The following is an 11,683-nucleotide window of genomic DNA, read 5'->3' as shown; positions in this document are numbered from 1 at the left end:
GCATCGCAGCCTAGGGGCTGAGCACAGCTCCTTAAGCTCCTTCCCCCCGAGCCGCAGCTCGCCCTCGGTTACACGCCTCCAGCAGAAGGTGGGCAGAGGAAGTTTTGTAGCTCTCAAGAGTACAAACGAGCGCTCAATAAATAGAAATCCTTTCCCAGACACGAAAACACGGCGGCAGCAGAGTCCCCGGTGCCCCGGGGCTGTTTGCTTGGCTGTGCAATTGGCAGCGCGGATCCGGCTTTGTGCTGCCCGTCTCTGCTCCAGCACCTCTCCTGCCTGTCTGCTCGGCTCTGAAACAACCAGGAGGCACAGCCTGCTGCTCGAGGTCTCCCTCTTCTCCCTCCGTCCGTCCCTTTTGGCTGATCCTGCTGGGTTTGAAGGCAAAGCGTTGCTCCTTGCCTCGTGTGAGGGCACGGCCCTGCTCCTTCCAGCAGCCCTCTCAGCGCCCGCGGTGCTGGGGCACTTCCAGCACCCCGCTCTGCAAATACCCATTCACACTCTTCACGGTTGTCTGACATGGTATTTTACAAAATCAAGGGAAAACGCACTCGTGCTGGACCAAAAATGGGAATTTCCTGTCAGACAGCCCCTCAACAACATCCCTGCTTGCACCACAGGCCCCGTTCCCTGCGCTGGGCCTCGGCGCTCCCCCAGGCCGAACACAACCTCCCCGTCCCTCCCTGGGGAGGCTCTGGAGTTATTATAGGATAAAAACCCTTCCCAGCAGGCTCCCAGAGGCCAGCCACGCTATTTGGGGTTGACATGGCCTGGGTGGGTGGGTGCCAGCCCCCTGCTGAGCCCCGTGTTCGGGTGCCCTTCACCCACAGCTCAGCCCCGGCCCCTTCAGGCCCACCTCGTGCTGTGGTGTCCCAGCAGGAGCATCAGGGGGGTGCCACCTCTTGGCATCTTGGCAGGGACAATGTGACAGCCAAGAAATGAGGGGCCAAGCCTCAGCCCCTGTAGGGTCCCGGTGCTCCGTGCCCCCTTACGAGCAGGACGTGTGGGGAGGAAGGAGAGGAGGAACCCCAACCGGCCGCTGCATGCCATGGGGTTGCTTGATATCATCAGGAAGACATCGGGGCTCGTGGCTAATATCTGGCTTCTTGAGCCTGGCAATTAAATGCTGAGCTCCTCATCTAATTTCCTAGCACATTAAGCACACGGAACGACAGCTTAGTCTTTTATGATTGCTCTCAGGGGACGCGGAGCCATTGCGGCATCCTGCAAGATCAGCAGCGAAGGCTGAAGGTTGCCCTCGTGTCTCCGACAACCTCGCAGGGAGAGCCAAAAATCCAGCAGCACCCATGATTTGGAGCCACCAGGCTTGTGCCTGCACCCTGCCAGCTGGCTCCCTGGCCTCATCCATGTGGGGTGGACAGCCCCGGAGAGACCAAACCCTAGATGACGGAGTTTTTTTATGGCCATGGGAGAAGGAAATGGTCGTGTCTTCAAGGATTATGACAACAAAAAGGCTAATAGGCAAAAATCATTAATAATAATAATAATAAATGGGTATTTTCTTCCAGGTTTTTCTTCCACACCCCTGGTGAGCTCCTTTTGGCCGTCCGTCTCTCCTTGGTCTCTCTGACCTCTTCCTTCTCACCCCAGAGCAAAGCCTCCCACCCCTCTGCAGCCTCCCCTGCCCCCTGCGGCTCTCACAAGAGACTCAGGGCTTTCCTCTCCGTCTTTCTCCTTCAGTCTCATTTCTGCAGCTATCAAGTGCTGCTTAATGCAAATGTCCTCATAGGTCAAGTCACTTCAGACGCTGAGCTGCCGGAGCTGAGAAAAGCAACAGGTTGCTGTGAAGTCTGCTCAGTTTCTATGGCAGCACCGAGAGAGATTTTCTATCAGGCTCCGTTTTTGAGATGCTGCCTCCAGAGCTGATCCCAGGCCCCGGCAGTGATTGGTCCCTGTCTGACCCAAGGCATCAGGAGCCACCAGACCCATGGCAGGGTTGGGAATGAAGCGGGGACCATGGGGCTGAAGGGCTATCGGGCAGCAATTCAGGGCATAGGAAAACTTGGTGAGGGTGGACTGGTAGATGAACCTTCAAGTGGTCTCATCACCAGAGGACACCGTCTCAACCCCTGTGAGCTAACAAGAAAAAAAAACTGTTTTTACAAAGAGGTGAGATGCTGAACAAGCGACGAAAGGTTTTATCCTACATGGCATTACACCAGGCTGAAAGGGCACAATCGGATATTGACAGAACAGGGAGACCTTTGCCATGCAAGGGTGGAACAAAATCTACACATTGCATTTGATTTCATGTTTCTTATGGACAACCTCAAGCCCATGAGTGGCATTTTTCAATGAATGTGAGCCTGGGGGTGTCAGGGCTAGGAGCGCTGAGTGAGACAGCGGGGCTTTGTAAACTCATAGGCATCCTCCAAAATCTTGTTTTGAGATTTATATAGATACCTACCTGCAACCTTCCCTTGGGTAAGGGCAATATTAGCTCCCTCCTTTGCCCTCTTTTCCTCTCTTTCCTTGAACACCCCCAGGGACGGTGACTCCACCACCTCCCTGGGCAACCCATCCCAGTGCCTGACTGCTCTTTTGGGGAAGAAATGTCTCTGCCGGGCAGTGCAGGAGCACCCCGACCCCACAGCGCTCCCCAGCCCACCTGGCACACCCCATCCCACGGTGCTGAGCCTGCCCGCCGCAGAGGTGCCCGGAGAAAACACCCAAGGCACCGGCCTCTACCAGGCTCTGAAGTGGAAGAAAGCATTTTCTCAGCATTTTATTCCAGCTAACGCGTTCAGGCTGGCCTCACGCTGGGCTATTAACGCCGCCCCGGTTTGTAATTCTGCTTTCACGTCGGCTCCATTTTTCTCTTTTAATGCCGCTCTCTAGCCTCGCGGGTCTCAAACGTGGGACCTATTTTTCTGGCTGCTGTAGCAGAAAGAGCTAATTTGGTCCTTCTGTGTATAAGCAAGAGGACTGTGAAGAGGAATAGCGGGTGATTTTATCTCCGCGTACGTCCTTGGTCAGGCTGACACCATCCTGCTGAGGTGCCCATATTTTAAGGAGGACATCACAAAATTGGAGCGGGTGAAGAAAAGAGCCATAAAAAAAACGGCTTGAGAGCTGAGGAAAACCACTTATGGGGGAGACTTCTGGAGGTCAGCCTCTGTAACTTGTCAGAAAGAAACCCGAGGAGTGATTTGGTGATGTGCGTAAGTACATGTGAGGAGAGGAAATTCGGGATGCTAAGGGGCACCGAAAAGTTCGTCCGAGAGAGGCACACGGCGAGGCAGTGATGGGCTCCACCCAATGCTCAGAGCTGAATTAGGAATCAGACTTTTAGAAACTGAATTGAATTAGAAATCAGGCTTTTTAACCACAGGGGTGTTCACTGTCAGAGCAAGATGGCAAAGTGAGTGATGGGGTGGAGGCAAGTTTGGGTGCTCACGCTGCACCTCGGGGCAGAGGTCCCAGGGGCATCACGGTGAGCTTGCCCGGATCCAGCCCGGGAAGGGACTGGAGTTTGGGGAAGGGCACTGCCCATCAGCTCACATCTTCAGTTCAGGGGAAGGCAACAAAATGTTGCAGTGCCCAAATCATCACAGAGATCATCAGGAGCAGGTCTGGCAGACGACACAGCATGCCCACAGCTAATATATGTCTGCAGGCAGTGCTTCGGGTGCTGGAATCGCATCCAGCCCCAAACGCCAGAGCTGCCCCGAGCACAATCTGAAAGTGCCGGGCATGTAGAGCAACTTCTCACCCTTAAAACTTCCTCAGGTGCTTACAAATCTCAAAAGCAGCTAGAATATTTTCTTCCCCTGATGATTTCTTGCTCCTAAAGGACGTGTTTTGGCAGACGGGCACAGTCGGGAGGACTCCGTGGGCTCCAGGAATCAAGTGGTCTTCAAGCATTCAGAGCCCAGTGCAGCTCTGAAACCTTTCCAGGTTTCTGCAGCCTCTGTGTGGTGAAAGAAATGTCAATACCTGTGAACGTGGCTCATCCCAAGGAACCCTAAATCAAAGGGTTATAAGCACTGCAAACACAGCCTTAAAAACGGGATCTGTCCATAAACCGCTCGGGCTGTAAGAAACAAAGGTTCAGCCACCAAAACCATACAGACTTGCAGACTCTCAAAACTTTTAGCACGTTTGGAGCTCACATTTCCAGTCACCATCCCCAGGAGGAGATCGAGCTTGGCCCCAGCCTGAAGGACGGGGAGACCCGGCTGTTTTTATTTGCTTGATTACAACACGCCACCATGGCAACCTCATTTTTCCTCGCCTTGCTGGGTCCTTGGCCACGTGTGGCTTATTGTGCACCCTCCTCGTGACTGGAGTTAGAAAAAAAAACCCAAGCGGGTGCAGGTGGAAAGAAAGGATGCTGAAGAGGATCTGTCTTATAAAAAAGGGCTGAAGGAGCTCGTGCTAACAAAGCTTACGGTGCTGCTTCGCGTGGTGACTCTATAAATACATCCACGGATGCAGGGTAGGTGTCAGGGAGCGAGAACTCCCGCAAGTCAAGGGGGAACGGATTTAGACTGGAAACCAGCAGCAAGTTCCCAAATCACCCCAGAACGCCCAGCCTCTGGAGGTGCCACGCAGCTGGAGAAGGGTCGCTGGCAGCGGTGACTCCATCTCAAAATTGGGTGAGGATTTGGATCCGGGGAGGGGCGCTTATGTGGCAGCGCCTGCACCCTCCGGGCACCACGGCAGAAATGTCTCGTTAGGCACAGCAGAGGAATCGATCTGCATGCTCAGGGCCCTTCCTACACAGGCATGAATTAAAGAAAGGCAAATATTTGCTTTGAGCGGCTGTGCCATATGCTGAGGAAATGCTAATCTGCGCAGAAGAGACGCAGTGTAAATAACCTCCCCTGCAGCACCTTGCTTTCACCAAGCTTCGTCTTTCCAGGCAAACCAACAAGAAAACAAACCTGAGCGCATCCATTTTCCTCTCCTCTGTAGGAAATTCAGGCGAGATTAGGGCCAGCACCTCGACGCCATCGCCTGCCAGCCCTGGGAGCAGCACAGGTTCCTTGTGAGGTGCCTGCAGGAGGTACTGAAGGGAAAGAAACTTACTGGGTTCGGCTCACAGCACCTTCAGCCAAAAGCAACTGGAAAACACTACGATACCCAAAACCCTGAGGACGTTTCAAGGTGAGAAGCAAGCCCTTGGGATTTCAAACCCCTTCCCGTGCCAGGCAGACGTTGCTGTGGCTGTACAAAACCTGCCCTGGAGGCTGGCAGGTTTTGCAGCAGCAAGGCGGGCGATGCAGCCCGTCAGCTTCCTTTGCTCACCGAGAGACCTCCATCCCCTCACACACATCCTCCTCCCTGGGAAGGACGCAGAGCCCCCCGCTTTCACCACCACGCACACCGTGGGGCTGTCAGCAGCTCCTTCGGGTTCTCCCCTTTCCTTTGGGGCTGGATTTATAAGCCTTGCATGGAGTTGCTATGGTTTCTGTCCCCGTTGGTCCCGTTGGCATTCAGCGCGTCTCCTCTCACCTTCCCCGCGCTGGTGACCTTTCCTGCAGGAGGAGGAAGATCTCTCGTAGAGTCAGCCTGCTCGATGAGCCCAAAATATCTGCCACCGAGTGGGAGAGCACACCTGCAAAAGGCCGGCTGCGAGGTGGACGAACAATGGTGAGTATTTCCAAACAAACTGGAAGCAGAAAGTGCAACCCAGCGCTAATCGGGCAGCCCCTTTTAAAGCCGAGTGAGCTGAACTTTTCTCTGCAAAGATTTGACCTCTCCCCAAATCCCTCGATCAGCAATTTCCCCCGCTCGCTCTTTCATCTTGGAGGCCTCGTGAAGCGCTGGGAACCAGCTGGGCTTCCACGAGGAAGTCAGAGAGAAAGCTCAAATAATCGACTCGGCCCCAAGAGATGTGGGGTCTCTTTGCAGCCTGGAGAGCTCCTTGCTAATGGGAGTTTGGGTTTTGAAAGCCTTCTGGTGAGCGAGCAGCTGATGATAGCTTCTCTGGAGCCTGGTTAGACGTTCAGCCCAGGGGCAAGCCATAAAAAAACCAAAACCTGCCCAGCTCTGTGAGGTCTGAATCAGGTGCTAACACCGAACATCTGCTGGGGCCACTGCTCGCCTCTCCCCCCTCCGTCCCTGTGCTGGATGCTGGAACATTTCGGGTTTTATAGCCCGCGGCAATGAAAGGCCAATTTAAGAGGGAAAGCATTGCTGACAGTGCTACCCAAAAAAGAGCAGGCTCTGCTCTAACTGCTCTCCGCCCAGGATTTTGGTGGATCCAACACCACTGTGACACGATGAAACAATCTGCGTTTGGAAACAGAGCAAGGCAGACTCTCCATGTACGTTTATTACTTTGTACACCCAAACTGCTCGTTGGACCAAAATTAACAGTGCCACCCAGGCAGGCGTTTCACAGACCTTTGGAAGGGGACGTGGAAACACAGCTCTGAAACCTGGTTTTGTGCAAGGGGAAGCCCAAGCCAGCAAAGCGCCACGCGTGCACACATCCACACACCGACAGACCTAAAAAATGGTTGCAGCAGGCTGTGATGTGTCAGTTTGTCACTCTCTGATGAATCAAACAGCCCCTAAGTGAGGGTTTCAACAGGGGGTTGGGTGTTGGACTCGTGTAGGGTCTTGCCTTGCTACTGCTGTCGGCCCGGCCTTCCTTCCCTGTTCCTCCTTGCTGCATCCTGGCTCCCTTTTTGAGGTAATAACCCAGCCTCCACGGGCATTTCTGCTGAACATGGTGCTTCCAGCAGCAGCAAGGGCCCTGCTGCCTGCAGTATGAAGCTGAGAAAAGGAGTAGTTACACCTTGATAAAGTAAAATGCTGCTGAATCCTGCACTGCTCCTGGGCAGCCGAAGGGCGTGGGTTATCGGCATCCCCGTCTCTTCCCTCCTAGTGCCTGCCTGTGCAGAGTAAGCTCCTCGCTCCTCGGGCAGCAGTGGTGTGAGACCAGCGAGAGCCTCTGAAGTGCTAATCTGGCACTGGCCACAGAAGAGGCAGAGCTTTACCTGTTTCTACTGCAGTAAAAGCAAAAAAAAAAGAAAGCAAAGCAAAACAGGCGCAGCACACAGCTTTCAGGAGGAACTGACAGGCTGTGCTGTGGCCAGGCTTTCAAAGCTTTCTCTCTGTAAAGATCCAGTTATTCCCTGGGAGGAACAGACTGGCCCTGGGAGGAATTTAGCCCCAAATTATAAAGAGCCAACACGGCTCTGTGCTTGCTCATCTTCCAGCACAGAGAGAGCTGCTCCTTCCACAGCCTGCGAAGCCCAAGGGCTGTTGGTGCCAAGCGGGCAGCCGGGAGGAAAGGGGAGCTTTTATTCTGCCTGCAGGTGAAGAGGGAAAAGCTGCTGTTCTCCCTGCACTGACCTCCCTGGCCAAGAGGTAACTGGAAGATATTCCGGCTCCCCACATCTGACGTCTCAGCAGGAAGCCAGAGGGCACAGTCACCCCCTGAACTGCACAGCGACTCACAGCCAACGTGCTGCTTGGCATCCAGCTCACAAAATCACCACGAGTTTCAGAGCTTGTGTATTCCTCTGTAAATCCGTCCTGTCCTTCTCATTCCTTCCATGGGAAACCTTCACCTGCCAGACTTGCAGCCCAGGTCTGTGAAAAGCATGACAATTATGCTCCAGAGAGGACTTCTCTGCTAGGGTTTATAACCCCTCCCTTCTCATCCTTGCACGTGGGAAGGGAAGACACAGATAAGAACATCAGTGATACTGCACAGGTTATTTTCCCCTTAAATCAATTGCATTTGTACATTTGAAAGACACCTTCATTAAAAAAAAACAAAACAAAACACATTAACAGTTGAACAGTTCTGCAACATTAACAAGTGCAAATTCCATCGCCCAGTAAAGCTAGGAAAGGGCTCAGGCCTAATTGGAAGAACTGGAAGTCCACAGTCACGTAGTTTGAGGACAGCCTTGATATTAGTGTCTTTACTGTATTGAAGTCCTACTTAAATAACAACAGTAACAATAAGGAAAATATCTAGAAAGCAAAGTACAGGATTCTACAGAAGCATAAAAGTGCACGGTATAACTTAAGTCAAAGTGCCTACTGGCCAAACGGGTACAAACGATGTGCAGAGATCAGGTACGGGCTGAAAGCAGCCAAGGCCCTTCTCTTTTCCTCTCATTTCCGTCAGGAGAAGTCAAAAAAGCAACGTCGGTCCAGCCTGCAGTCACATCGATGCCAAACGGGGGTGTGTACGAGCCCACGTCGTGATGGCAAACCGATCCTCGTTTCCTCCATGTAAATTTAAATTAATCCACAGGCTTCGCTCTGGAAATGTGTGCGGAGAGCAGCAGCAAGGGCCAGCAGCGTCGACGCCACGTCCAGGGGAGGCAGAGTGGGCGGCTCACTAGAAACACAGCACTTGGAGCAGGGGGTGCAGTGAGCCCCCAGCTGATTTACTGATTCTAGCCATGAAAGATGACTGTTAGGAGGTAAACAATACCGCTCTTCATTGGGAAAATGAAAAGATCTTTCTCAGAAGTATTTTTTCCCTTCCTGTTTGTCTGATTTTACTATTTCAGACATAAAATATATATATTTTTTACAGTATCAGCCCGTTATTGTGTTCGCTCCCTTTAAAGGCAAATGGAGTTTAAAGGATCTTGTCACCAGAAGGGGGGCAGCACGGGGAGGGGAGGCAGACCTTTTATTAAACCTTTAAAAAAAAAAAAAAAAAGATTTCCAATTCATTTTGCAAGTGAAAACAACAAAAGCCATAAAACTCTAGCAAGGGAGAGCTGTCGGTGAGGCTAAGCAGATCCGAACTCCGCCATCCATTTTTCGTACTTCTCCAGGTCTGCAGCAGAAACAGATTTGGAGATTTTCTTCAGAGCCAGCTCGAAGTCCCCCTTGGTAACCGGCATCTGAAGCTCCTCTTTCGAAAGAGCCCGAATCTCTTCCGGAGTTAAGCCGTTAATACGTCGCCGCATTGCCATCAGAGAGGCATCCCTGGAAATACAGGACAAGGTTTGGGAGCTGATTGCCAGCAGCACGTGCTGTAAGCCTGTGGATTTCATCTTCAACGGTGGGAGAGGAACTGCACCCGGGGCTATCTATTCATCCTTTTCTTCCCCAAAAGCACTCTGGATTTCACAGACCCCTCTTTAAGATTTAAGATTTTCCCCTTCTCCCCAGAGGGCAGCCAGCAAGTGCCATGCAACAAATGCTAACACCACGTGGCCCTGCAGGGCTGGGGCCATTGGTGCCCGTGGCTTCTCGTGCTCTTTCTGCTCCTCCTCTCCTCGAGAACACCGCTCGTTTCTCACGGTACAGCCCACATGCAGCTTGAAATTACCTTTTCTCTCCCCCCAGTTTTTTTCCCAGCAGGGGATAACAGGTCATTTAACTGTTGCACTGTGTGACACACACCAAGTTCCCAAAACCATGGAGTCATTTCACAATTTCAGCAAAGTAGGAAGGGAAATAAAAAAAATAATCCCAAGCTGTGTTCTTAAAGGATCAGTTTCTCTTGGCAGGGACCCTATCTCTGTAAGGGACGGACAGCTCCTACTGGTAAGCTTTTTCAAATACCTGTCCTCCCCCAGAAAGGCCTGATTTGTCAAAAATTGACACAAGTTGCACAAACAGGATGGAAATGAATTCAATACTAATGCTATAAGCTATCCGCTATACCCCTGCACCTATACAATTCCAGCAAAAACCAAGACACTGCTGCGCTGTGGCTGTCCAAGCATACACCATTGGGAAGCCCCAAAGAGGGGAAAAATTCTAGGAAAAAATCTTTTCTATTGCACAATCACAGAATTGTAGCTCTTCACCTCACAGGATTTAAGAAAAGAATCCAACCCTGTTGTGCACTGCATTAACAAACATCAGTAAATGCAGACAAGGGTAACACAAGATTTGCTCCATTTTTTTTCCTTTAGATCTAAGCAAACCTGCTCACCTCTCATGCAAAACACCACAGTTTTTAGAGTGCTCCACATGACAGCAATGCACGTTTTCAGTAAATAGATTTGGGCCCCAAAAGTAGTCGCTGTTAGCTCGGCTTCAGTTGTTGTGGGCACTGCCTTTTATCACATAATGCAAATGACGACTTGCCAGGCAATTTTGTTTGCAAATTAAGGGGAAGGAGATACCTGCAAACATTAGTGATGTCAGCACCAGAATAACCTTCAATCTTCTCAGCAATTTCTTCGAGGCTGATATCAGGATCCAGTTCTACTTCCCGGAGATTAATCTTAAGCAGATCTGCTCTGCCTTTTGCTACAACACAAAAAAATATTTGTTTGAAGCCATGCAAGAGTAACATTAAAAAAAAAAAGAAGATACGAGCACAGCTTAGATTTTTCATACAAACAAAAGGCTTTAATATAAGGAAAGGAAAAAGAGACAGAGCAAATCATAAATCTTAGCAAAGTGCACAATCAAATACAGTAGAGTATGTGTTTTAAAACTGGATATTAAAAACAGCATACTCTGGAGATGCCTTCCAAAGGCATACATCATTAAAAATGCCTGTTATGTCTCAGGTGACAAAGCATTTGGTGACATGCTACCCAAAGGCACTAAAGCACAAGGCTACAAACGTCTGCTGCTTCTCACATCCCTTTGGATTCATTCTCTGCTCGGGTGTTTGATTGCATATTAGTCACACAGTTTCATTAAAAACACAACGAGGATTCTATTAGCAGAGCTTTAAACAACACCAAAGCCCTAACAATAGGCTGAACTTTAAGCATGTGTTTAAGCACTTCACCCAGTTGGGACCCAAGAAAGCTGCTGAAGCCTGATAGAAAACAGATACATTAAGAGGGTAAACACATTAATGTATTTACAACCCAAATGCCCTGGCATCCCACTTTCAGACCTGGGTGCAGCGCACACACAGGGATAGCCAGCTGTGTAAGTGAGTACTTACGCAGCCAATTAACCATTTTGCTCGTGGAGAGCACACAGGAGTGTGCGCGTTGGGGTACATACACTAAAGAGCCCAGGCTTCTAACAGGGAATTTGCATTTGACAGCTCAGGCCTCAGTGTTACTCTGCGTAACGGTGCTGAAGGAGGGACAAATGCTTTCCTGGCTTTTGCCGTGCGGAACCACAAAGCAGCTCAGCATCTTCATATCCACAGGGACCAATTTTTACAGCTTTGAAAAGAGGACAGCCATGGCAGGGGAAGTAGCACTAGGAAAAGCTAAAAGTCTGAAGGAAATATCCACGCTTTCTATTCGCTGACACCACAAATTAAAATAAATAAAAGCAGAGGGGAATCAGAAAGCTCATCCAAGGCTGCTGGTAATGGAGAGCTTCACAGACCTGTCAGGAATGCAGGCAGGTATCAATCAGACAGCTGGCACTGGATATAAAACGGGGATTTACTATTTACAGCAGTGTACACACGGCGTACCTGCAGAGAGCTTCTTGGCTCAGAGAATATTCGTCTGATTTTTCTACTGGGATAAGCAAGCCTCAACAGTAATCCAAAAATGAAACACTGCAGATATATACTTGTACCAAATGCTACAATATAAAGGTGTATATATGAAATCTCTCTCTTTTTTTGCAATTAAAATGCCTGGCCACATCAAACGCCACAAGGCAGTTACAGATGCATCATTTAGGCTTGCACGGAACAGCTCGACTTCCTTATACACAGAATAAACGCGCCGGCACAGAAGGCTGGAAATAAAACAGGAGCCCATCTTGTATGTTGTCCAGGGTGTAATCTACTGTGTCA

At 50.5% G+C, this 11,683-nt stretch overlaps 1 protein-coding gene and 1 long non-coding RNA gene across 4 annotated transcripts in view; both read right to left on the bottom strand.

Moving 5' to 3' along the window:
* Positions 1-1,694: 1,694 nt before the first annotated feature.
* LOC140001496 (uncharacterized) lies at positions 1,695-5,497 on the bottom strand. The gene is made up of 3 exons (XR_011806740.1): positions 5,346-5,497; positions 4,905-5,029; positions 1,695-3,928 (listed from the first exon to the last, which is right to left on the bottom strand). It is a non-coding gene; the product is annotated as an uncharacterized lncRNA (long non-coding RNA).
* A 776-nt stretch (positions 5,498-6,273) lies between these two features.
* KATNAL1 (katanin catalytic subunit A1 like 1) overlaps positions 6,274-11,683 on the bottom strand; it is a 34,286-nt gene continuing 28,876 nt past the window's right edge. For all 3 annotated transcript variants that reach the window (XM_038174834.2, XM_072032645.1, XM_072032646.1), the window contains 2 exons: positions 10,083-10,209; positions 6,274-8,931 (listed from right to left, as the gene is read on the bottom strand). In XM_038174834.2, coding sequence (XP_038030762.1) covers positions 8,733-8,931; positions 10,083-10,209 — 326 coding nt within the window. In that variant the 3' untranslated portion in view covers positions 6,274-8,732. The remainder of the gene's footprint in view (positions 8,932-10,082; positions 10,210-11,683) is intronic.

This window comes from Anas platyrhynchos, chromosome 1, assembly GCF_047663525.1.
Source record: "Anas platyrhynchos isolate ZD024472 breed Pekin duck chromosome 1, IASCAAS_PekinDuck_T2T, whole genome shotgun sequence".
NCBI classification, from domain to species: Eukaryota; Metazoa; Chordata; class Aves; order Anseriformes; family Anatidae; genus Anas; species Anas platyrhynchos.
This window is presented reverse-complemented; position numbering and strand designations above follow the sequence as displayed.